At 45.0% G+C, this 27798-nt stretch overlaps 1 protein-coding gene across 2 annotated transcripts in view; it reads right to left on the bottom strand.

Annotated features, from left to right (window-relative positions):
- Window positions 1-25239, bottom strand: part of TMEM86A (transmembrane protein 86A) — a 92005-nt gene extending 66766 nt beyond the window's left edge. The window contains exons 1-2 of one of the 2 annotated variants that reach the window (XM_069738579.1): window positions 25145-25239; window positions 24772-24929 (exon numbers count right to left, since the gene is read on the bottom strand). In XM_069738579.1, the coding sequence (XP_069594680.1) occupies window positions 24772-24837 (66 nt within the window). In that variant the 5' untranslated portion in view covers window positions 24838-24929; window positions 25145-25239. Of the gene's footprint in view, window positions 1-24771 lie in introns of both variants that reach the window. The other variant, XM_069738580.1, reaches the window with a different exon arrangement.
- Between the last annotated feature and the right edge of the window lie 2559 nt (window positions 25240-27798).

The following is a 27798-nucleotide window of genomic DNA, read 5'->3' as shown; positions in this document are numbered from 1 at the left end:
CAAAAAAGAAATAATAATCAAAACCTGTTGAATAGGATTACCAGAAGAATGAGGTTTCAAGGCCAAAAATAGCTTACAATTATTTCTGAAGCTCAGGAACTTAGTTCTGTCACCAAAAAACAAATCAGGAATCGGAATTCTTGGTTCTAGCATCGATTTCTGATCAATAGTATCTTGAATCTTTTGTACATTTACAACGAGATTATCCATTGAGGAGCACAGAGCCTGAATATCCATGTCCACAGCTGTGTCCTGAAGCACTCTAATGTCTAGGGGAAAAAAAAGACTGAAGACAGAGCTAAGAAAAAAAAATGCTGTCAGGATTTCTTTTTTCCCTCTATTGGGAATCATTGGTGTGGCTCCTTGTACTGTTATGGCTGGCAATCAGGCAACACAGCGTGCAGTAATCAGCGCACATACAGAGATCTAGCAATAACCAAAAACAATAGGACGAGCTCTGAGACGTGGAATCTCTGTAGACTGCAGTACCTGATCTATCCTCACACAACTATAAGCAGCAGTGGATTGCGCCTATCACTACCTATGCAACTCGACACTGCCTGAGGAGCTGACTAGCCTGAAGATAGAAATACAAGCCTGACTTACCTCAGAGAAATACCCCAAAGGAATAGGCAGCCCCCCACATATAATGACTGTTAGCAAGATGAAAAGACAAACGTAGGAATGAAATAGATTCAGCAAAGTGAGGCCCGATATTCTAGACAGAGCGAGGATAGCAAAGAGAACTATGCAGTCTACAAAAAACCCTAAAACGAAAACCACGCAAAGGGGCAAAAAGACCCACCGTGCCGAACTAACAGCACGGCGGTGCACTCCTTTGCTTCTCAGAGCTTCCAGCAAAAGTTAATAGCAAGCTGGACAGAAAAAACAGAAAACAAACTAGAAGCACTTATCTAGCAAAGCAGCAGGCCCAAGGAAAGATGCAGTAGCTCAGATCCAACACTGGAACATTGACAAGGAGCAAGGAAGACAGACTCAGGTGGAGCTAAATAGCAAGGCAGCCAACGAGCTCACCAAAACACCTGAGGGAGGAAGCCCAGAGACTGCAATACCACTTGTGACCACAGAAGTGAATTCAGCCACAGAATTCACAACAGACCCCCCTGCTGGACCTGGTGACCACATAGGCACCCCTGGTAACATCCCTATGGACCCCCTGCTGGACCTGGTGACCACATAGGCACCCCTGGTAACATCCCTATGGACCCCCTGCTGGACCTGGTGACCACATAGGCCCCCTGGTAACATCTCTATGGACCCCCCTGCTGGACCTGGTGACCACATAGGCCCCCTGGTAACATCCCTATGGACCCCCCTGCTGGACCTGGTGACCACATAGGCCCCCTGGTAACATCTCTATGGACCCCCCTGCTGGATCTGGTGACCACATAGGCCCCCCTGGTAACATCCCTAGGGCCCCTGCACCAAACCCAACCTGACCCTGGTAACATCCCTATGGACCCCCTGCTGGACCTGGTGACCACATAGGCCCCCTGGTAACATCCCTAGGGCCCCCCTGCTGGATCTGGTGACCACATAGGCCCCCTGGTAACATCCCTAGGGCCCCTGCACCAAACCCAGCCTGACCCCGGTAACATCCCTATGGACCCCTTGCTGGACCTGGTGACCACATAGGCGCTTCTGCACAATTGGGAAAACAGCAATGTGACAAACCCCATAAAGTGACTATTTCTCAGCCTTTATTGTGCTGTTTTGACCTTTTCATTGATGTCTTAATTATTCACTTTATTATTTTTATAGTTGTTGACCTTTATATGCTGAGTGATCAATGAGGCGATCCTACCGGACGAATGTACCGGACTTAAGAAATGTCCAGAAGGAGTTAAAGGATTATTCCCAATATAAAATATGATCCCCTATTAATAGGAGAGGAAACATGAGTAACTAATCGCTGGGAGTCTGATTGTTAGGACCCCCAGCTATCCCAAGCAGAGGCGTAGCTAGAGCTTTTGCCGCCCGGGGCTGTTCCCGAGTTTGGCGCCCCCCCCGCTCAATACACACAAAGGTTACCAAAAATGGTTTTCCTGTTTTGTAGAACTTAAACTGGGCCTACTGGTGTCACCCCCACATGCCACACCTGTGACTTAATACCACCACACCATGACCAGGCCACATAGTGACCGAATAATACTACATACAAGGGACAAATACCACAACACCATTTCCAGACCACATATTACCACCACATAGTGACTGAATACTACAATACTGATCAGTAATAAAAAAAAAAAACCACAATACTATCACCATAAGTGCCAGTATTCACAGGAGATCTGTACTTAGTATGCAGTGTCTGTGTAGAGGTAATACAGAGATCACTGGTGACATTGTACACAGGACCTCTGTATATAGTATACAGTGTATAGTGTCAGTGTATAGGTAACACTGACTCACCAGTGACGTCTCTAGGTGAAGTCCTTCATCTTTCATCCAGCACAGACCGCCATCATTCCTTCCAGCCAGGACTCGTTTCTGCAGGAAATAACACAGTTATCTCGAGCTCCGCTTGCAGAACACATTACTTAATTTTTCACAACTTCTACATTACACCACATGAAGATAAAAAGGCGATATAGTGTCACTCTGCACAGTAACAGGACCGCCCCCCCATTTAAAACAGTATACTCAAAAAATAAAATAAATACATCACTGCAGTAATAATATCCCTTAATTATCCCCTATGGTAACACTATTCCCCACCCTGGCCCCGTTTATCTCATTCCTGGCTCCAGCCATATGTTCTCGCATCCTGCCCTCATGAGTATCCATTCTACCCCATATGATCTCCCCATCCTGCCCCACCAGCCTCCATCGTATCCGTCCTGCCCCATGATCCAATCCTGCCCCGTGTCTCCAATCATGCCCCGTGTCTACATTCTGCCCATGCCTCAAGTCCTGCCCCCAGTGTGTCCAGCATATTACCCCCATGTTGTCCAGCAATCTGCCCCAGTGTGTCCAGCATATTACCCCCATGTTGTCCAGCAATCTGCCCCAGTGTGTCCAGCATATTACCCCCAGTGTGTCCAGCAATCTGCCCCAGTATGTCCAGCACTGCCCCCAGTGTGTCCAGCAATCTGCCCCAGTGTCCAGCCTTTCCCCAGTGTGTCCAGCAGTCTGCCCCAGTGTGTCCAGCATATTACCCCCAGTGTCCAGCATTGCCCCAGTGTGTCCAGCATATTACCCTCAGTGTGTCCAGCAATCTGCCCCAGTGTCCAGCATTGCCCCAGTGTGTCCAGAAGTCTGCCCCAGGGTCTCCAGCATTGCCTCAATGTGTCCAGAAATCTGCCCCAGGGTCTCCAGTATTGCCCCAGTGTGTCCAGCAATCTGCCCCATATTCTCCTGTATTGCCCCAGTGTGTCCAGCAATCTGCCCCATGGTCTCCTGTATTGCCCCAGTGTGTCCAGCATTCTGCCACATGGTCTCCTGTATTGCCCCAGTGTGTCCAGCATTCTGCCCCATAGTCTCCTGTATTGCCCCAGTGTGTCCAGCAATCTGCCCCATGGTCTCCTGTATTGCCCCAGTGTGTCCAGCATTCTGCCCCATGGTCTCCTGTATTGCCCCAGTGTGTCCAGCATTCTGCCCCATGGTCTCCTGTATTGCCCCAGTGTGTCCAGCAATCTGCCCCATGGTCTCCAGTATTGCCCCAGTGTGTCCAGCATTGCCCCCAGACAGTCAGACATAAAGAAAAAAAAAAAAAAAGTAAAATCCTCACCTCTCCCGTTCCTAGCGCAGGTCCAGTGCAGCCAGTCAGCGTCTCTCCGGCTCTGCGACGCTCAGGACAGAGAGGCAGAGCGGCGTGCACAGTGATGACGTCATCGCGCCCTCTGCCCTGAGACGTCGCAGAGTCAGAGGACGCTGAAGCCGCAGGAACCAGTAGAGGTGAGTATTAGAGCGGGGGCGGGGCCCGGGGGTGGGGGGAGCTGGCCCTGGTCGTGGCGGCGGACGGCGCCGCCCGAAGATTTAAAGGGGCGTCTTTTTTTTTTTTTTCTTCTTCTTCTCCTGCAGCGCCGGCCGCCCCCCGCATTGTGCCGCCCGGGGCGGACCGCCCCCCCCCCCCCGCACCCCCCTTCCTACGCCACTGATCCCAAGGTCAGGGCTCCGAATGCCCAGGATGGAGTGGAGGGGTCACAGTGTATGGCAAGAAGCGGATACAGCACTCGGCTATTTATTACTGATGCGTCAGGAGTAAAGCGCTCACTAAGAGCTTGTAGGTAAATGCTCCTGTAGTGTCATCATTGTAGAAAGAGACATTACACGCTGATCTACGGCAGATACCCAGAATTTACAAAACGGAACACGAGGTTCTTCATTAACATTCTGATCAGACTCTAAAGGCCCATCGCCACGTCACAGCGAACCTCTACGTGGGATCCTAACCTGTCAGCAGTAATCCTGTGCGGCCATCACTGCAGACGCAACACTGTCTGCAGGGAGAGCGATGCAGGTGCCCCACAGCACACATGCTGCCAGGTAGAGCCCCCGGGATTCAGGGTACAGCATCCCACAGGCACAGCAATAATGACCACCGCACAGAACCAACACCAAGTGAACAGATCTAAAAAATGTACAAAATCGTGCTTCTATATTATACTCCAGAGCTGCACTCACTATTCTGCTGGTGCAGTCACTGTGTACATATATTACATTACTGATCCTGATTTACATCCTGTATTATACTCCAGAGCTGCACTCACTATTCTGCTGGTGCAGTCACTGTGTACATACATTACTTTACTGATCCTGAGTTACATCCTGTATTATACTCCAGAGCTGCACTCACTATTCTGCTGGTGCAGTCACTGTGTACATACATTACATTACTGATCCTGAGTTACATCCTGTATTATACTCCAGAGCTGCACTCACTATTCTGCTGGTGCAGTCACTGTGTACATACATTACATTACTGATCCTGAGTTACATCCTGTATTATACTCCAGAGCTGCACTCACTATTCTGCTGGTGCAGTCACTGTGTACATACATTACATTACTGATCCAGAGTTACATCCTGTATTATACTCCAGAGCTGCACTCACTATTCTGCTGGTGCAGTCACTGTGTACATACATTACATTACTGATCCGGAGTTACATCCTGTATTATACCCCAGAGCTGCACTCACTATTCTGCTGGTGCAGTCACTGTGTACATACATTACATTACTGATCCTGTACTGATCCTGAGTTACATCCTGTATTATACTCCAGAGCTGCACTCACTATTCTTATGGTGCAGTCACTGTGTACATACATTACATTACTGATCCTGAGTTACATCCTGTATTATACCCCAGAGCTGCACTCACTATTCTGCTGGTGCAGTCACTGTGTACATTGTTGTGAGTTCTGTTTTTGGGCTCCCTCTGGTGGTTACTGATGGTACTGGGTGATTTGTGTTCTGCTGTCTCTGGTGTCCACCTGTTCTATTAGGATTTGGGAGTTTCCTATTTAACCGGGCTTTCTTGTCATTTCCCCGCCGGCTATCAAGGTTATCAGAGTGTTTTGTTACCTCAGCTTCTGGCTTCAGTAATCTTCAGGACAAGCTAAGTTTTTGATTTTCTTGTTCCACGTTTTGCTTTATTTTTGTCTTGTCCAGCTTGCATATAATTGTTTCTTTGCTGCTGGTTGCTCTAGTGGGCTGTAATTGGTCCTCATGTTCCATGAGTTGGAACATGAGTTCAAGTAATTGCAGGATGGTTTTTTTGAAGGGTTTTTTGCTGACCACGCAGTTTTCTTTTGTATCCTCTGCTATCTAGGTTTAGCGGGCCTCATTTTGCTGAATCTGTTTTCATAATGTGTATGTGCCTTCCTCTCATTTCACCGTCATTATATGTGGGGGGCTGCTATTTCTGTGGGGTATTTCTCTGGAGGCAAGAGAGGTCTGTGTTTCTTCTAATAGGGGAAGTTAGATCTTCGGCTGGTGCGAGACGTCTAGGATCAACGTAGGCACGTTCCCCGGCTATTGTTATTTGTGTGTTCAGGTTTAGGGTCGCGGTCAGCTCAGGTTCCATCACCCTAGAGCTCGTTGGTGCTTGTCCTTTTGTGATTCCCTGCCATTGGAATCATGACAGTACATACATTACATTACTGACCCTAAGTTACATCCTGTATTATACTCCAGAGCTGCACTCACTATTCTGCTGGTGCAGTCACTGTGTACATACATTACATTACTGATCCTGAGTTACATCCCGTATTATACCCCAGAGCTGCACTCACTATTCTGCTGGTGCAGTCACTGTGCACATACATTACATTACTGATCCTGAGTTACATCCTGTATTATACCCCAGAGCTGCACTCACTATTCTGCTGGTGCAGTCACTGTGTACATACATTACTGACCCTAAGTTACATCCTGTATTATACTCCAGAGCTGCACTCACTATTCTGCTGGTGCAGTCACTGTGTACATACATTACATTACTGATCCTGTACTGATTCTGAGTTACATCCTGTATTATACTCCAGAGCTGCACTCACTATTCTTATGGTGCAGTCACTGTGTACATACATTACATTACTGATCCTGAGTTACATCCTGTATTGTACCCCAGAGCTGCACTCACTATTCAGCTGGTGCAGTCACTGTGTACATACATTACATTACTGATCCTGAGTTACATCCTGTATTATACTCCAGAGCTGCACTCACTATTCTGCTGGTGCAGTCACTGTGTACATACATTACATTACTGATCCTGAGTTACATCCTGTATTATACCCAAGAGCTGCACTCACTATTCTGCTGGTGCAGTCACTGTGTACATACATTACATTACTGATCCTGAGTTACATCCTGTATTATACTCCAGAGCTGCACTCACTATTCTTATAGTGCAGTCACTGTGTACATACATTACTGATCCTGAGTTACATCCTGTATTATACTCCAGAGCTGCACTCACTATTCTGCTGGTGCAGTCACTGTGTACATACATTACATTACTGATCCTGAGTTACATCCTGTATTATACTCCAGAGCTGCACTCACTATTCTGCTGTTGCAGTCACTGTGTGCATACATTAATACAGGATGTAACTTAGGATCAGTAATGTATACTCCAGAGCTGCACTCACTATTCTGCTAGTCATAATTAGAAGTAGTCTACAACCTGGAGAATAGCAATCACGGTCACCGCTTGGCATCATGGGGACATCAGATGACTGTATAGTGGCTTTTGTAAAGTTAACAATTATCTGAATGTGAATGACCAGAGAACCTTTGAAGACATTGTGGAAGCAGGGAATGCTGTGGGAGATTAGAGCTCTAAAACCTGCAGAAATGTGAACACCAGTCTGGATTATAATCAGGGCCGGCTCCAGGTTTTTGAGGGCCCCGGGCGAAAGAGTCTCAGTGGGCCCCCCTCTTAAACACATACCATGCTTCATGATGCTCAGATACAGCAGAGAAATATACCACAGCCCACGTAGCATATAACACAGCCCACGTAGCATATAACACAGCCCACGTAGCATATAATACAGCCCACGTAGCATATAGCACTGGCCACGTAGCATATAGCACAGGCAGCCCACGTAGCATATAGCACAGGCAGCCCACGTAGCATATAGCACAGGCAGCCCACGTAGCATATAGCACAGGCAGCCCACGTAGTATATAGCACAGGCAGCCCACGTAGTATATAGCACAGGCAGCCCAGCTCACCCACCACCACGCCATCGTCCCCGACCGTTGTGGATACAGGATCTGAGCACATGCACTGATGAATGCTGCTCGTCTTCTGCTGCTCGCTGCGCTGGAACTGGACCGGGTCCCAGACCATGTCGCGACGTGATCTGTGTGTCAGCAACAGCGCTGCTCTTCTTAGTGATGAGCTCCTCACTCTCACCCGGAAGTGACGACCACCGGCCCGGAAGTTACTCTTCTATCCCCATGGACGGTGATTGGTGAGTATTCCTGCTGCAGTGAGTCCCAGTCAGTGAGTCCCACCTCCTGTTGCTGGGAATCATATATCCGCTCCAGCTCCGCCTCCAAGTCCTGGCTGCAATCAGACACAGCCCACAGCACACTAACACAGGGAGGGAGAGTTGAACTCGGGAATGTAGTCCAGCTTCGGGGGCCCCCCAGGAGCGCATGATGCGCTGCGCATCAGTGTCGGCAATGCCGGCATAATAAGTGTCTTACTGTTATGGGCCCCCCAGTCTCGCCAGGGCCCCGGCATTTGCCCGGGTGCGCCGGGTGCTGACGCCGGCCCTGATTATAATACAGGCTGTAAGTGATTTTCGGAAAAAGACAACACTCTAAGCATGAAATGATCCTGGCGATCCGCTGACTACATTGGAGGAAGCTGTGGATGGCACTATGCTGCAGCTGCTCCATGGGATTGCATGGTAAGCAGCACCAATTGAAATTAATAGCTAGTCGTGTAAAACACAGATGGACATCTTTCTAATTAAGGGGGTTCTACGATGTCCACACACTAATAAAGTACACTGCTAAAAACAATAAAGGGAACACTAAAATCCCACATCCTAGGTATCACTGAATGACATATTCCAGTTGTAAATCTTTATTCATTACATAGTGGAATGTGTTGAACAATAAAGCATAAAAATTATCAACGTAAATCAAAATGAATATCCCATGGAGGTCTGGATTTGGAATGATGCTCAAAATCAAAGTGGAAAATCAAATTACGGTACAGGCTGATCCAACTTCAGTGGCAATGTCACAAGACAAGGAAATGATGCTCAGTAGTGTGTGTGACCTCCACATGCCTGTATGACCTCCCTACAACGCCTGGGCATGCTCCTGATGAGGCGGCGGATGTTCTCCTGGGCGGGCCAGTCCATAGCATCAATGTCTTCAACATGCAGGATCTGCTGATACACTTCAGGCAGATGAGGCATAGCATTGTTCCGCATTAGGAGGAACCCAGAGAGTCCAGTGCACCAGCATATGGTCTCATATTGGGTCTGAAGATCTCATCCCGGTACCTAATGGCAGTCAGGCTACCTCTGGCGAGCACATGGAGGGCTGTGCGGCCCTCCAAAGAAATGCCACCCCACACCATTACTGACCCACTGCCAAAACAGTCATGCTGGAGGATGTTGCAGGCAGCAGATCGCTCTCCATGGCGTCTACAGACTCTGTCACGTCTGTCACATGTGCTCAGTGTTAACCTGCTCTCATCCGTGAAGAGCACAGGGCACCAATGTCAAGTCTGCCAATCTTGGTGTTCTCTGGCAAATGCCAGTCGCCCTGCATGGTTTTGGGCTGTAAGCACAACACCCACTTGTGGACTTTGGGCCATCATACCGCCCTCATGGAGTCTGTTTCTGACAGTGTGAGCAGATATATTGGTGTTAGTGGCGTGCTGGAGGTTATTTTGCAGGGCTTTGGCACTGCTCCTCCTGGAGGTCCTGCTGCTTGGTTGTTGCCCTCCTACAGCCCCCTCCACATCTCCTGGTGTACTGGCCTGTCTCCTGGTATCTGTTCCACGCTCTGGCCACTGTGCTGTCAGACACAGCTACCCTTCTTGCCACAGCTCGCATTGATGTGCCATCCTAGAAGAGCTGCACTACCTGAGCAAGTTATGTGGGTTGTAGACACCGCCTCATGCTACTGTACTGTACCTCAAGGGGTGAGAACAATGACAAAATGCAAAAGTGAGCAAAACAACAGCCAAAAAAGTTGAGAACAGAGAAATGGTCTGTGGTCACCCCCTGCGGAACTGCTTCTTTATAGGGGTTCTCTTGCTAATTGCCTATCATTTCTACCTGTTGTCTGTTCCATTTGCAGCAGGAAAAATTGATTCACAATCAGTGTTGCTTCATAACTGGACAGGATGATCTCACAGAAGTGTGATTGACTTGGAGTCACATTGTGTTGTATAAGTGTTCCCTTTATTTTATTGTGCAGGTAGCTATTTTTGACCCATTCTGCTATGGAACCCAAAGAGAAAGAGGCCCTATGCCTGGTTGGTCAAGAGAGGAAGGGATGTCCTGTATCCTGGGAGGAAAAACCTTTAAAGAGCTTCAGATGTATCAAGAGGTAAGAGGACCTACACCTATGGTGGCCATGAGTAGTTTGCCCAAACTTGTGCACATCAACATCAGCATCACATTACTACCGGTTTTCACCTCCAATAGAAGTGAGAGGATCTGGATAACCAAGTGTCAATGCGTTTCGGAGAAACTGTGCTTTGCCACGCCCCCAGTGCACTTCCAGCCTAATCTACATATGGATTCTATGGAAGATTTCTCATGACTCACGCATCAGATTCCTAAAAAAAAAAAGTATAATCAAGTCACCATACAGTCATTTCACTACATCCATATGGAAAAAACGTGCTGACAGGTTCCCTTTAATCTTCACTAAAGGACTCTCTTCAATGGCTGCCACTGCCACCCCTGCCCAATGTAGGCCCAAAATCAGATACAGTGGTTAATACGAGCGAGTAAAAGTGAATACTAAAAGACATAAAAGCCTCACACCCTCCTTCCGTCTGCAGCCTCAGCATCTGCCAATATACAGTAAATACCGGCATTTATTGAGCGGCACAAAGCGAACTGGCCGTGAATAGATAATTAGGGAGCGGGGGATGGTCTGTCCACTCTATAAATATACGGCCTTCATTCTTTGTCTGTGTTCTTGGCCAAAAATACTTGGACATTATTGCATGTTTGTCCTTGTACAGAACGCAATGTGTCAGGCTACGCTTAACGGATTGTCGGTAAAAAAAAAAAGAAGGGAGTTGGCGATTAGGCTTAAAAGGGCTAAGAACACATAATGCAAAGCTTCCAAGAAGATGGGGTGCAGCTAACTAAGATTTAGGCCACGTTCACACGGTCAGTATTTTACATCAGTATTTGGAAGGAGGCTAATCTAATCTCGGACCTCGCTGCTTTCCCCCCAGCATCACCCCCTTTATCGGATGAGATGGAAAATGTATCTAAAGACACATAGTAACCCAGGCATGCAAGATTATGTTCATACAAATTAACTTGGTTAAAGGGGTTGTCATGGACTTCATTGATGGCCTATCCTTAGGATAGGTCATCAATATCTGATTGGTGGGGGTGCGACACCTGGTACCCTCACCGATCAGTTATTTCTGGCGGCGGCGACAGCCGGAATTGCTCAGTTGCAGAGCTGCACAGCACAGCCGAGTAACGCACATCCCCCTAGTGAAACCAATATGGGGGGTGCAGTACACGGCCGCAGCCATTATGACCACTATTTCGGAGATGGTGCTGGGCAGCTCTGCAAATAGGCAGTTTTGGCAGCTGCCGGCACAGGGAACAGCTGAACGGCGAGGGTGCTGGGTGTCGCCCCCCAAACTGATCAGACATTGAGGACCTATCCTAAAGGATAGGCCATCATTGTTCAAGTCTCGAACAACCCCTTTATTCCTAAAAAAAGAAAGTCATCCCCAATCCATCAGATGGGCCATAACTTCCTGATTGCTGCAGTGGGTTTGACAGCATGGACCCCCAGCGACCTATGGAAAAGAGCTGAGAAACCCAGGAGGCAGCTGGTCTTGAATGGATCAGAGGTGAGCATGCTCGATCTCCGCTCTATTCATTGACTATGGGTGAGCACGCTCGATCTCCGCTCTATTCATTGACTATGGGTGAGCATGCTCGATCTCCGCTCTATTCATTGACTATGGGTGTGCATGCTCGATCTCCGCTCTATTCATTGACTATGGGTGTGCATGCTCGATCTCCGCTCTATTCATTGACTATGGGTGTGCATGCTCGATCTCCGCTCTATTCATTGACTATGGGTGAGCATGCTCGATCTCCGCTCTATTCATTGACTATGGGTGAGCATGCTCGATCTCCGCTCTATTCATTGACTATGGGTGTGCATGCTCGATCTCCGCTCTATTCATTGACTATGGGTGAGCATGCTCGATCTCCGCTCTATTCATTGACTATGGGTGAGCATGCTCGATCTCCGCTCTATTCATTGACTATGGGTGTGCATGCTCGATCTCCGCTCTATTCATTGACTATGGGTGTGCATGCTCGATCTCCGCTCTATTCATCGAGCATGCTCACCCATAGTCGATGATTAGAGCGGAGATTGAGCATGCTCACCCATAGTCGATGAATAGAGCGGAGATCGAGCATGCTCACCCATAGTTAATGAATAGAGCAGAGATTGAGCATGCTCACCCATAGTCGATGAATAGAGCGGAGATCGAACATGCTCACCCATAGTCGATCTCCGCTCTATTCATCGACTATGGGTGAGCATGCTCAATCTCCGCTCTAATCATCGACTATGGGTGTGCATGCTCGATCTCTGCTCTATTCATTAACTATGGGTGTGCATGCTCGATCTCCGCTCTATTCATTGACTATGGGTGTGCATGCTCGATCTCCACTCTATTCATTGACTATGGGTGTGCATGCTTGATCTCCACGCTATTCATTGACTATGGGTGTGCATGCTCGATCTCCGCTCTATTCATTGACTATGGGTGTGCATGCTCAATCTCGGCTTTATTCATTGTCTATGGGACTGCTGGAAATAGTGAAGCATGGTATTTGGCTTTTTATGGCAGTCCCATTGACTATGAATGAAGCGGAGGTTGAGTATACGCACCTAATCCAATCAGGACACAGTTCTGCAAGGTCAAAAACCCCCTTTATTCTGCCCACATATGTATAATAGAAAGAAGCACCCGTCTTAGCTGTCGGGGCAGTTTAGGTAGGAGTGTATAAACTCTATATACAGGTGTCTGGCCTCGACAGTACTGGTAATAATGGGAAGAATTGGTGAGAGTCTCCATAATCAGCTGAAGTAGGTGGGGGAACTGCAAAGAAGACTGGAGACATCTGGGGATGGAGGAGTGACGATCACTATGAATATATTCACTGCACAGAGCTGCGGCTGTTACTTTCCTGCAGATTATGCACTTACAGGACTTGTACCCCATTCCTAGCACTGCAGATATTGGGGAATTGTAGGCCTGTCTGACTAAGGACGAAAGTCTTTAACCTTGAACATAAATCCGGCCTCAGCTTTGGCGAATTTGCTCTATCAATACAGAAGCGACTACGGGTTATAATCTGTTTGCAATGTCACGTCCAGCATTGTATCTCTGCGAAGTTCTGCTCATAGATGTTCCTTTAAAATCAGTAAATAATAAAGCTGGCACCACTCAGCATGCCCACTGGTGCCCTAATTACCACTAATCCATAAGAACATCGAATACGAGACGAGAGAAAGGTGGTGTGCGAAAAATGCAACCGAGCGCTTAAATATTAATACATAGTATAATTTATTTACATGGAAAATATCAGGCAAGAATGTTAAAAACAGAATGTGCAAAGAAAAATAAATAAAGAGTTCAAATATAAAAAATAAATAAACAGTACAAAATAAAAAAAGAAGTGCAAACAGGACATAGGTAGAAACAGGAGGGAAAACAGAGACTTATAAGCCGTTCCCTCCTAACCATTCCCCTAGATCAGGGAGGCAGAAACGTCTTTGATCAGATTAAACCAGACAAAACACCTTGGGTACTAGGGGGCATCACCCTGAGACATAAATGGTATATTAAAATAAATATGCCATAAATGGTGGATAGTTTTTTGGATTCCTTTCTCCCCCGAGACCATGCATGCCGCTCTTTCCAAGTGTTTCCTTACTCCCATAAACTACAATGAATATAGCAGCATTCATAGCCCAGCCTCTTCATTATTTCATTGACTCCTTTCTGTGCTAAACAGGAGTCAAAACACCAGAATACAGAGGCATGTAAAAGTTTAGGATCCCCTGGCTCCTGTACCACATCATCCTTGTATGGATTTTTAAAGATATGTATTTGGAATAAAGATTGACGATTTATTTTATTATTATTGGATGTGCCTGTCCATCGCTTTTTACCATTAGTCCTCAAAATAGCAGAGGATGCAAGACGACCCCGGGATCTCACAGAACGGGAAGAATTGTCCGAGGAAGAATGAAGGAAAATCCCTCAAACAAGAATTGAAAGATTCTTGTCTGGCTCCAAAAAGCGTTTACAAGCTGTGATACTTTCAAAAGGGGGCGCTACTAGGTACCAACCATGCAGGGTGACTATGTACTTTTTTAAAATGAAAAAAAAAAAAGACTATATACAGTACAGACCAAAAGTTTGGACACACCTTCTCAATTAAAGATTTTTCTGTATTTTCATGACTATGAAAATTGTACATTCACACTGAAGGCATCAAAACTATGAATTAACACATGTGGAATTACGGTATATACTTAGCAAAAAAAGTGTGAAACAACTGAAATTATGTCTTATATTCTAGGTTCTTCAAAGTAGCCACCTTTTGCTTTGATGACTGCTTTGCACACTCTTGGCATTCTCTTGATGAGCTTCAAGAGGTAGTCACCGGGAATGGTCTTCCAACAATCTTGAAGGAGTTCCCAGAGATGCTTAGCACTTGTTGGCCCTTTTGCCTTCACTCTGCGGTCCAGCTCACCCCAAACCATCTATAGAGGCCAGGTCATCTGGCGTAGCACCCCATCACTCTCGTTCTTGGTCAGATAGCCCTTACACAGCCTGGAGGTGTGTTTGGGGTCATTGTCCTGTTGAAAAATAAATGATGGTCCAACTAAACGCAAACCGGATGGAATAGCATGCCGCTGCCAGATGCTGTGGTAGCCATGCTGGTTCAGTATGCCTTCAATTTTGAATAAATCCCTAACAGTGTCACCAGCAAAGCACCCCCCCACCATCACACCTCCTCCTCCATGCTTCACGGTGGGAACCAGGCATGTAGAGTCCATCCGTTCACCTTTTCTGCTTCGCACAAAGACACGGTGGTTGGAACCAAAAATCTCAAATTTGGACTCATCAGACCAAAGCACAGATTTCCACTGGTCTAATGTCCATTCCTTGTGTTCTTTAGCCCAAACAAGTCTCTTCTGCTTGTTGCCTGTCCTTAGCAGTGGTTTCCTAGCAGCTATTTTACCATGAAGGCCTGCTGCACAAAGTCTCCTCTTAACAGTTGTTGTAGAGATGTGTCTGCTGCTAGAACTCTGTGGCATTGACCTGGTCTCTAATCTGAGCTGCTGTTAACCTGCGATTTCTGAGGCTGGTGACTCGGACAAACTTATCCTCAGAAGCAGAGGTGACTCTTGGTCTTCCTTTCCTGGGGCGGTCCTCATGTGAGCCAGTTTCTTTGTAGCGCTTGATAGTTTTTGCCACTGCACTTGGGGACACTTTCAAAGTTTTCTCAATTTTTCAGACTGACTGACCTTCATTTCTTAAAGTAATGATGGCCACTTGTTTTTCTTTACTTAGCTGCTTTTTTCTTGCCATAATACAAATTCTAACAGTCTATTCAGTAGGACTATCAGCTGTGTATCCACCAGACTTCTGCACAACACAACTGATGGTCCCAACCCCATTTATAAGGCAAGAAATCCCATTTATTAAACCTGACAGGGCACACCTGTGAAGTGAAAACCATTCCCGGTGACTACCTCTTGAAGCTCATCAAGAGAATGCCAAGAGTGTGTAAAGCAGTCATCAAAGCAAAAGGTGGCTACTTTGAAGAACCTAGAATATAAGACATAACAAAAAGTGTGAATCAACTGAAATTAAGTATATAATTCCACATGTTTAAATTCATAGTTTTGATGCCTTCAGTGTGAATTTACAATTTTCATAGTCATGAAAATACAGAAAAATCTTTAAATGAGAAGGTGTGTCCAAACTTTTGGTCTGTACTGTATATAGTCTTTTTTTTTTCATTTAAAAAAAGTACATAGTCACCCTGTATATATATATATATATATATATATATATATATATATATATATATATATATATATATATATATATATATATATATATATATATATACAGGGTGGAGCGCGGTAATTTGCTTTTTTGCACTGCATGCTGTGGCGGCACTGTCGGTCGAAGAGAGGGGAGAGTGGGTGTGGCTTACAGTGGCTGATGGGAGATTTGTATTCCTCTGCCTTTCAGTTGCCATCATGCAGTGGACACGTGAGGAGAGGTCATTTTGTGTTGAAGCGTATTTTTCAAATGCCCACTCAATCATTGCAGTGCAGCGTGCTTTTCGTTTACAATTCGCTGTTCCTCCACGCGGACGTGTTCCTGGACGGCAATCAATTGTAAATTGGGTGAATTTTCACATTTTCACCTCAGTGGGTGTGTAAACAAACAAAATATGCATTACTGGAGTGAAACAAACCCCAGAGAAGTTCACGAGAGACCTCTGCATTCGGACCGCGTCACTGTGTGGTGCGCCATATCACGAGTAGGCATCATTGGTCCCTACTTTTATCAGGATAATGGTCGTGCCATAACTGTGAACTCCGAACGGTACTTGTCTATGATACAGGATTATTTTCAGCCGGCTCTTGAGGCAATGGAACTAGAGGATACATGGTTCCAACAGGATGGTGCCACTGCACACACAGCGAGGGTTACCATGAATTGTTTGAGGCAAATGTTTCCTGGACGGCTTATCTCTTTGAGGGGAGATGTGAACTGGCCAGCACGCTCACCAGATTTAGCCCCATGCGATTTTTTCCTTTGGGGTTACCTGAAGTCTAAGGTGTATATCAACCGTCCCAACACCTTGGAAGACCTAAGGAACAATATTGAAGCTGAAATTGGCAGAATACCAGTGGACATGCTTGTTAGAGTTCATGAAAACTTCAGAAAACGTATGCAGCAGTGTGTGGATAGCGAAGGTCGACATTTGCCAGATACACTATTTAAAACCATGTAATTTAAAAATTCCATTACTGTTCAGTATAATTAAAATATAAAATAAATTTTTCTAATGATCATAATTTTTTTATTTCATTCCCAAATCAGCAAATTACCGCGCTCCACCCTGTATATATATATATATATATATATATATATATATATATATATATATATATATATATATATTTTTTTTTTTTTTTTTTTTTTTTTTTTTTTTGCCTAAAATGCAAAGGAAATATGTGATTATTAAATTTAGGCCTTTTATAGATCATTTCATCTTCAACTTGCTTCACTGTTCACAATAACAGTAATTTTGACCAGAGGTGCCCAAACTTTTACATGCAGCTGTATATAGGGAACACAGAGGGGAACGTCAAGCTCTTGGGATCCAATGCAAAATCTTCAATATGACCCCTAACAATCATGGGTCTTTGTTAGTACTGGTCTTATATGGTCCCCCTAAGCTACAAGGCATGGGTCCAACAGCAACTTCTACACCCACTACAGTTCCTCCACCTGGCACCACTAACACTTACCTATCCCTGACCCAGTGCAATCTGCTACTTATCGTCTACCTGACATGGAAAGTCATGTGAGCAACCACCAATCTAGCTTGTCTATGACCAGATGGTTGAAGGCGAAACAGAATGGCTTCACGGGTTTCCGCTTGTGCACCCCCGATCTAGGACAATAATGCTTACTAGTAATAATTCCTCAACCAAAAGTGCTTTACAGCTAAGGATAATATCATAAATCAATAATCTGAATCTTATAAAACATGCCATGAGTTTATGGAGGAGGAGGTGCAACTCTCCATGTCCGGACCGGGCACCTTCACTTTCTGCGTCTGCACCTTCTCAGGTATTGAGCATCCTCGGCTCAGGATGTTTTTGCCATTCTCTATGTTATTGTGCACGTGTTGGGCCATTCACGATTTTGCTCATAGGTGAATGTATTTATATGGTTGTATGTCCAATATTGCGTATTTATATGGTTTTACATTGATAGAAAAGGTCATGAAAAAAAATGTTGAAAGGACCCCTGAGGAAGCCCTGACCAGCAGCAATACATGTGGCACGCGCAGTGACACAACCATGGCCACTAAATTATCTTTTCCGTGACCTTGGTTATTTTTTTTACCTCGAAATATCCGATGCTATATATCTTTCATGTGGTGACCATTTTTTGACCACTGGACTTATTATTTTACATGTAAAGAAATGTAATGATTCTACCTTATTGGCATTATTATTGTAGAGAGGCGGTCGGGAAGGTTCAGATTCTCAGGATCTGCATGGCCTCGTGTGTGGACTGATGCAGTATTTCAACTAAAAGGGTTTCTTCTGTATAATTTGTACATTTTATATACTGTATACAGTATTTGCTATATCTACGGTTACATGTATTCATATCACAGATGTTCTTCACATATAGTGTTATTTAAGAGTCCATACAATAAATCCCCTGTGACTCCATCTCCTATCTCTACTCATCTGCGCGTTCCTTTAAAAAAAAACCCCAATAGACACGGTTTGTGAGGTCACCCCTGGGTATATAGCTATAGCTGCATCCTTGTGCGAATTCTCATCAATGTGCGATGACTGCAGAAAACGAGCCCATTATGTGTTAGCGCGTCCCATCAGCTGTAATACAATCCTCTGCTGCCTCCTCCATCCGCTGCGCAGGAGCAGCAGATACTGACACAGCAAAGTGTGATGGTGGACCGCAGGGACCCTGCCACCCTGCAAAGAACCAGCGGGGTCAATTCAAGCTTGGGGGTCCCAATTCAAAATCTCCAAACGTGCCCTGAACCATCATGCATGTTGCAGAAAGGGATCTTTCAGCCCCCCATAGGCTCCAGGTCATTGGTGCGATTGTAAACCATGTGCCTACTAATCAACACCTAAGATGGTAATAAAATGAGAATATATCCTTCTGTAAGTAAATAATAATATACATAGAAATAACACAGGGCACTTAGTAAATGCTGCTGTTGAAAAAAAAAAAAAGTAAGTCATCCCACCGCGTCAAGGTGTACCCCAATAGAGATGGTCCTATCCTCTAGTATTAAAAGCTCAATGTAGATGGGGCAGAGCAGGACCCGTGTCCGACTGCTCAGGGACCCAGCCATTGGGAGGTAGATTAAATGCTCAGAAAAGGGGGTGCCAAGCAGTTGTGTGTACAAGAAATTGGTGCCTATATATATATATATATATATTATAATATATTTGTATAGACACTGTATATATTTAGCCTCTGAGAAAGTCTCATACTTGGAGCCGAAACGTATATAACAAAAAAAAAAATGGAGGCAGCACACTAGTTTAAAGGTGAAAAAAGTGCTATTTAATAGCCCAAAATTGCGACGTTTCGACTCCAAGTGTGAGACTTTCTCAAAGGCTAAATAGATGCAATGTTTATATAAATATTATATCTGTATCCCCAATGCATGAAGAAATCTAATAAAGAGGCAGAGCCAAGGTCTCTGGGGCATGTGCCCAAAGTCCAGGCATTGTGATACTCCTTAATCACCTCGGGGACCTGATCAAAATGACCGTCACACCTTTTATTGGTTCTCCAAATCGGCCATTTCCATGGGAAGAAAAAAAAGACACCTGCAATCACGCTCAGTACTGCTACTTTACAAGTCAGATAGCTGATCTTATACTTCTGGAAGCTACGATGAGTATTAGCTGCAATATGTAGAAAGTTCCTGAGCTGTGCTGTCTTTTAATATCAGTCTGATAAGCCCCTGATCTCTTCATTCTTGTAATGTGCCTGGTATCCAACTGAAGTGGACATTGAAGATCAACGCTGTGAGCAGAGCCTTGCCTGTCAGCCTATCATCACTGCGGAGAATCCTCCCTATGATGCGGATTGGCTGAGAGCAGCTGACCGATGGATAGGCAACGTGTCCTTTTCAGATGGATGCCAGACTCCAAGGAGATCTTTAATACTGAGCTCATAACACTATTACCAGTAGCAGAAATGTACAATATTCCCCAATTATACCTGCTAGCTGGCCTGACTTATACATTAAAACCCTCCTTTAAAAGCCTCGTCTCATGATGAGCGGCTGGTATTGTATTGTTACTGTAATGTTTGCGCCATTTTCCATACTGCTGAGGATAATCCCCCTTTTCCGTCAAGCCCTCCATGCCATCCACGGTACTTCTGTCCATAACATGACGGCAGATGGAGACTCATTTGACCTGGGCTAGATTCCCGCAGATGTCGCTCGCAGTGTAATGTCACCCAGTCTTCTCCGTGGATACATACTACGCCCACGCGAGATTTCTGATGGCGCAAGCGCAGATTGTTCACATAGTATGTTACAAAGCAGAAGGCTAGGCGCCATATCTGTCACCCCTCCATCTGCAGCCATGCTATGGATGGGACAAAGGACATGTGGCTACAGTAAGATGAAGAATGCCAACAAAAACTTTAAAAAAATTAATGGGATGCATAAATGTTTTTCTGCTGTTGTAGCTATAAGGTGGCCTAACACTTTAAGCGATAAGTGATGTTCCTCTTTATGTCTCCAGTAATGTTTTGTGCTGTTGATACTTTGTTACGTGTAGTGCGACATTGCTTTACGTTCCACAAGATGCAACATACACAATAGGGAGTCGCACCGGGAGAGGGAATTTTAAAGGTCCCTTTTACCCCCCTGATTGTACCATGTATAGTTCACAGGATGCACAGTCAGGGTTCAGTATCCTATCTGGGATTCGCGTACTAAGTCTTTTGTGATTCTGAGAAGAGAAAATAAAATCTGCCTCTTCAGTCAGTCCAATTATACTCATCAGAGATGAAATGATGCTTTATTTTAGGCCAGAAAATGGGTCAGTTCCTGGAGAGGAGTATTCCCTACAGTTTTGTTTTATGTGAGCCTTGCATGAGGCATAAAAAGGGACCGTCCAGTTTAGGTTGTGGTTCTTCTTTCTGGAATCTAAAATGTTCGTTTTACCTACAGCACCTCCGCAGGATAAAAGGAGAACTGCAGCCCAACCATTAACACCACTGAGAAAATCCATAGACAAAACCCCATTCTCAATGTACGGTAATTCTTGGCTTTAAGGCATAGATTAAAAAAAAAATATCCTGGTATGGTCACTAGACAAACAGTAATGGGCAGATGCAACCATCAGAGACTGGGCACTAAAGCTTCCACTGACTAAGAAGCCCCGAGATACAGTAAGCATACCTAGACAGATATGGTATTATTATATGGGTAGTGATATTTGATAGCATTGTGTTGATACTCTGATGAGGTGGCTTTGTGCTTTGCACCACCAGTTATTGGAGAAACCACTCTGAACACTGCTGTGAATTCTAGTTACACATAAGGATTGTCAGGGGCTGCAGACAGTCACACTGCATCTAGCTGCAAAAGGTCTCTGCGTTTGGCCTGGCAGACACCTTCTTAACCCTTCTGACTCTTTGACCCAGTGGAAACCTTTCTCCAGCTCTAATTGATAAACTTGGACCTGGGTGTTTATAGACTCCCAGCTTGCTGCTGGCAGTTGCCTACGATATTTTCATTTCCCCCAGTTGAGGCTTGGAGCTATAGCAGTCGGCTATCTTCCTATTTGGTGTTGCTGGAGGACGTCTGTGTTACATCTCTGAGTCTACTAAAGATAAGTGTTCCCCTTGTTAGTCTATCCCAGCGGTCTTTAGTGATAGTGGGGATTGATTAGTGCTTACCCCGTCATTCCCTAAGTAGTAGGGCTTATCGCCAGGGTCAGGCAGGTATTAGGTTCTTGCTCGGCGATAGGTGCAGAACCTATGTAGGGATGCTTAGGGCAGACAATGTGAGCTTAGATCTGCCTAGGGGTCTCCACTGCCCCCTTCCCTAGTGTTGGGCTCTATTCCTTTCATCCCTTGTGTTGCACTCAGTTTTTCCTACACTGTGTGTGTGACAAGGATGTACAAAGATTGTTTTTTTTTTAGTTGCCCCAAAGAGCATTTTACAGTTTTCTGATATAAGGTAGACCCTCCAAAGAGTTGAGGGTTTGTAACAAAGACCAAATGAAGACATGGACCCACTAGGCCTCTATGAATTTAGGGCTTTAAGGAGTGGAGGCTACAGCACTGTACGTTCTTCCCACCCTACCAATAATTATGGACACTCCCCAGGTTGTTAACCCTGAAGTAGTCTTCTTCTAGCAAAGGCTCAAACACAGACAGGCAGCAAATCCAAAATTGGCATTCAAAATCTCCAGGCAAGTCACCGTCCGACCGAGCACAAGTCGAGTTGGTGGAGTGGAGATCAGGATGGGCGGAAGACAAAACCACACAGTCAGGATAACAAGTCGAGTCCTGACCATAAACTGCAAGAACCAACCGGTAGCACGTGAGAACCAAATACACCATTTTTCCCCAAATAGGAAGACCTTAATAAAGCTTAGGACACCCTGTACTGACTGAAGTTAGGAGCACGTTGCACATATGGGCCCTTTAAGAAGCGGAGATTGAACACATGTACAAGACCCAGAGTGGCACAGACGAGCGGTGGCCAGAGGCAGAATTCAGAGCCAATTTTGTTTTTTCAGCAACACTACTTGTTGGCTAGGAGTGTTGGGTGCCACATTTTTAAAGGGATTGTCTATAGGAGGGGTTTTCACATTTTAGGTCTGATCTTTAGGAGTTTCGATCACTGTGCGAGATGACCCGGTAATCCGGTATTTGTAGTGCACACTCCCCCGAGGTGTCATCATCATCTGTAGATACAGCATTGTGTCACTGAAGCCGCTCCACGGCGTGACACCGAGCGCCGGAGCCCACGAAGGGTGAATTTCACGAGATGTGAGAGTCGATCAGCGCATCTAGAAGCTACCAGGCCATCGCCGGATTCTTCCCTCCAGGGACCTCGGCTCATGGATTAAATCAATGAATCGTATTCATTATTCACGATTTTCCAGGTCGCCAATCTCTCAACTTAAAAATACTTCTGTATTTTCTGGCACAGGAAAGACATCACTAAATATAGCTAACAAGGACGAATATATTAAAATAATCGATGGTGAGATAAAGTGCTGTTGGGCTTAAAAGCTCCGCCGCAGGCAGTCCTGGTTAAGGGAATTAGGAGCTCTAATATTATTTATTCATGGGGAGGGGGTAGTCCGCTGCGGCTATGCAGCACGTAATGGCCTGATGTGGATTCTCATTGCCAACCAGCATAGGTGACCTACAGTAATTAAAGAGTGGGGGTCAGTTGTACTTCCCATTAGACGTTATACATTACTTAAAGGGGTTGGGATACAAACCGGGAAAGGTGAAAGTGCCCCCGATGCATGTGCACGGCTGTGCTTTAAGTGCAGAGAAGTACGTCTGTGCTGGAGCGCGATGCCAGGGACACTGTGTGGATGACGTAGGGACGCGTCACCCACGCAAAGCTACAAGGAGGACGACATCGCAAGAAGAAGGGCGGCGACGGACCAAGACCAGCAACACCCCTCGGACTGCGCCGTAGGCGAGTATAATAAAAGCTCTTTTTCTTGTCTTGCAGGTCGGGTTGGGGGCAGATATACAGCATTATAGAATAATGTATATAAGGCCTTAAAGGTGGTGGCCGTATCACATATAGGCCAAACCTGGTGACCGGTTCCCTTTAAACTCCATATTAAACCTGTAAGCAGCCAGCTCCTGAGCTCCACCTGGTGGTGACTGTAGGCAGTCCAAGTTATATCCCGGAAATATGTCTATGATGAGGATTTGGAGCTTTGTTTAACAAAAATGGATAACTAGTTGCTATAAAGACATATTAAATAATAAATGACCAAAGAATTTTAGACCTGTAGGTTTTTTTTTCTAGCATTAGCACATAGGCCTGCTACCCATTGGAAGGCATAAACGGGGCATCTTATTGGCAGGATCTCTTCAGGACGACAGATCCTTTTAGAACAGAACTAAAAGTCATTGATCTCCATGAGTTATTCATGCCCCGTGTTCATGAGTTTGGGGACATAGGTTCTGTTACCGGTCTTGTTGTAGTATCACCTTTAAGACAAGAAAACCTTCGCTCCGAGCTCCTTGTCAGCACTTACGGTTTCTGCCCCCTGTACTGACCTGACCGGCCGCTGACCCAGAAAACTGTCGATTTCCCTTGGAGCGCATGGAAAGGAGACAATTTTTCTGCACAGTCAGCGATTATTACAATTAAACCCGAAAGGTCCGACATAATCTGCAATACAGAATGTATCACCCAGACCGGTCCAAGTAGAGGAGACCATACTATGAACATTGACCCTGCTGCCTAAATCAGGGACTATACCCTGTATATTAATGGTGGGCCCATAGAAGAGAACAAGGCAAACCCCAAAACTGTTGCCTATAGATGGGTGTGGGACATTGACTTCCAGGGTAGCTACCTATAGTTGGCACCACGGAGAGTTTTCTTGTAACTATGTTACATAGTTTATATTCCCTAGGGAGAATCTTCTGTAAGACTCCCTTAGACAAGAGGTTATCCTCCATTACAACCAGTATGGGTCTCCCTAAGAAACTTCTGGCAACAATGCAAGGCAAGATATTGTGATGTCATGATCCAAAGATAAGTAGCAAGTGACCAAGCCGGGCGGACACTGACATGTCTGGAAGAGACTCCTGTAAGGCAGCAGTGCAAATGTCTGGACCAATTACCCCCCTGAAACAGGTACTTTTCTGCAATCACTTTCAGAGCATTTTACAGCGGTTGACAGATAATTAGCAAGCGACTCGACTGAATTTATAGGAGGAAAGCTAAATTGGTGGAAAAATCAGGGTTACCAGCTACAGCAGTGCTAATTGTTGAACCGCTGCACCCGCTACATGTACAAGACTCATGCCATCATCTTGTGTGTTTTAATTAGCGTTTTGGTGATTATACAGATAATAAGCGAGTGACTGATGTTTCGTCAAAAACTCACTTAAAAAAGCAATGAAAAATAGCCCAAAGTAACGGAATTTACCTAATAGGTGCAGAAATGCTGCACAAAATCTGCATGATCAAAAACTCACCATATACTCATTGTGGGAACGTAGCCCAATGCCGGATGGATCAGTGCATCGGTCTGGAGCCGCCATGTTCAGATCACATCACATTTTGTGGACCGTCTCCCCGTCGCCTCTCGCAGACCCTTGTGGCTGCACTATATTTAGCGAAGATAGTCGACAACCTACAATAAAGTGATATGAGAGATTTTTACGCCAGCAACTATGTATCATGGGGAAAAGGCGATGGGTGAAAAAGTCCAAGACCAAGACATCCACTTCTCAATTAAATGACTGTGCCCCTGTGGGCTCGCGGGCCATTGTTATATATCGCCTTCATTCAATTGCAAACTTTGTAATTTTGAAAGGCCGGGAACTTCACGGTGAAACAATGTCTTACAAAGAACGGCGGGTTCTGAGACGTGGACGATTCCAGGGCAGATCCCATCCAGAATTTCAGCCCCAAATTTCATCCGTTTTTTTTCGCGGATTGCTAGGAGGCAGAAGATAAAGAAAGTTTTAAGTTTTTTTATTTTTTTATTTTTATAAAGATATTAAAGAAATACATTCCATTTCCTATTACTACTAAGCTCTGTGGACATACAATTGTAGCAAAACCTCAGCTGTAAATGTAAGAATGAACAAAGGCTGCTATGCGAATTAGTGAATCTCCAGAGATCAGAAGCATGACGTCTTTCCAACAATGAACTGAGATATTAAGCTTCCAGGTCTGGATCCTGGTACCAAGGTGCTGAGTTGTGAATTCTGGGGTCTAGATGTTCTTGCACTACTCATAATTTAAGGGGTATTATACCTGGTGTCTTTCTTTCAAAAACAGCGCCACGCCTTTCTACAGGTTGTGTCGGGTATTGCATATAAGCTCCATTGAAGTGAACAAGACTAAGCTGCAATTCTAGTGACTAGGAGCGATGCTGGGGTTTTTTTGGGGAGGGAGGGAAGTGGCCAAGCATTTCTAAGTCTGGATGACCCCTTTAAGGAATATGTCATAAACTTGTGCTCCCCATTCCGCTAAGATGGACCTAATTAGTTGCAGGGGTTTCCAGTTATGACAGAGCAATGCAGAATCTATCGGTGGGTTGGGATATAACGCTGTGATCATGATTAGCGAGCGACACAGTAGAAGAACAAGCCGGTGATTAAATCAAAGGGCAGCAATGTCCACAATGAAGGAGCAGATGGTCTGGAGCAGAGGAAGGTCAGCAGATACCAGCAAATCCCCTGCTGCGTGTCAGACATTAGAGGGCGTTCATATGACCGCACCACAATACACACCTTTGCTTTACTTGTTGGTGCAGAATCCAACCAGAGGAGCAGCACTTTTAGACCTAATACTATCTAATAGACCTGACAGAATAACAAATCTGCAGGTGGTCGGGCATTTAGGAAATAGCGACCACAATATTGTGCAGTTTCACCTGTCTTTCACTAGGGGGACTTGTCAGGGAGTCACAAAAACATTGAACTTTAGGAAGGCAAAGTTTGAACAGCTTAGAGATGCCCTTAATCTGGTAGACTGGGACAATATCCTCAGAAATGAGAATACAGATAATAAATGGGAAATGTTTAAGAACATCCTAAATAGGCAGTGTAAGCGGTTTATACCTTGTGGGAATAAAAGGACTAGAAATAGGAAAAACCCAATGTGGCTAAACAAAGAAGTAAGACAGGCAATTAACAGTAAAAAGAAAGCATTTGCACTACTAAAGCAGGATGGCACCATTGAAGCTCTAAAAAACTATAGGGAGAAAAATACTTTATCTAAAAAACTAATTAAAGCTGCCAAAAAGGAAACAGAGAAGCACATTGCTAAGGAGAGTAAAACTAATCCCAAACTGTTCTTCAACTATATCAATAGTAAAAGAATAAAAACTGAAAATGTAGGCCCCTTAAAAAATAGTGAGGAAAGAATGGTTGTAGATGACGAGGAAAAAGCTAACATATTAAACACCTTCTTCTCCACGGTATTCACGGTGGAAAATGAAATGCTAGGTGAAATCCCAAGAAACAATGAAAACCCTATATTAAGGGTCACCAATCTAACCCAAGAAGAGGTGCGAAACCGGCTAAATAAGATTAAAATAGATAAATCTCCGGGTCCGGATGGCATACACCCACGAGTACTAAGAGAACTAAGTAATGTAATAGATAAACCATTATTTCTTATTTTTAGGGACTCTATAGCGACAGGGTCTGTTCCGCAGGATTGGCGCATAGCAAATGTGGTGCCAATATTCAAAAAGGGCTCTAAAAGTGAACCTGGAAATTATAGGCCAGTAAGTCTAACCTCTATTGTTGGTAAAATATTTGAAGGGTTTCTGAGGGATGTTATTCTGGATTATCTCAATGAGAATAACTGTTTAACTCCATATCAGCATGGGTTTATGAGAAATCGCTCCTGTCAAACCAATCTAATCAGTTTTTATGAAGAGGTAAGCTATAGGCTGGACCACGGTGAGTCATTGGACGTGGTATATCTCGATTTTTCCAAAGCGTTTGATACAGTGCCGCACAAGAGGTTGGTACACAAAATGAGAATGCTTGGTCTGGGGGAACATGTGTGTAAATGGGTTAGTAACTGGCTTAGTGATAGAAAGCAGAGGGTGGTTATAAATGGTATAGTCTCTAACTGGGTCGCTGTGACCAGTGGGGTACCGCAGGGGTCAGTATTGGGACCTGTTCTCTTCAACATATTCATTAATGATCTGGTAGAAGGTTTACACAGTAAAATATCGATATTTGCAGATGATACAAAACTATGTAAAGCAGTTAATACAAGAGAAGATAGTATTCTGCTACAGATGGATCTGGATAAGTTGGAAACTTGGGCTGAAAGGTGGCAGATGAGGTTTAACAATGATAAATGTAAGGTTATACACATGGGAAGAAGGAATCAATGTCACCATTACACACTGAATGGGAAACCACTGGGTAAATCTGACAGGGAGAAGGACTTGGGGATCCTAGTTAATGATAAACTTACCTGGAGCAGCCAGTGCCAGGCAGCAGCTGCCAAGGCAAACAGGATCATGGGGT

The sequence above is a fragment of the Ranitomeya imitator genome, chromosome 9 (assembly GCF_032444005.1).
Source record: "Ranitomeya imitator isolate aRanImi1 chromosome 9, aRanImi1.pri, whole genome shotgun sequence".
Taxonomy (NCBI): Eukaryota; Metazoa; Chordata; class Amphibia; order Anura; family Dendrobatidae; genus Ranitomeya; species Ranitomeya imitator.
The sequence above is the reverse complement of the archived record's forward strand: the minus strand, read 5'-3'. Positions and strand labels throughout refer to the sequence as shown.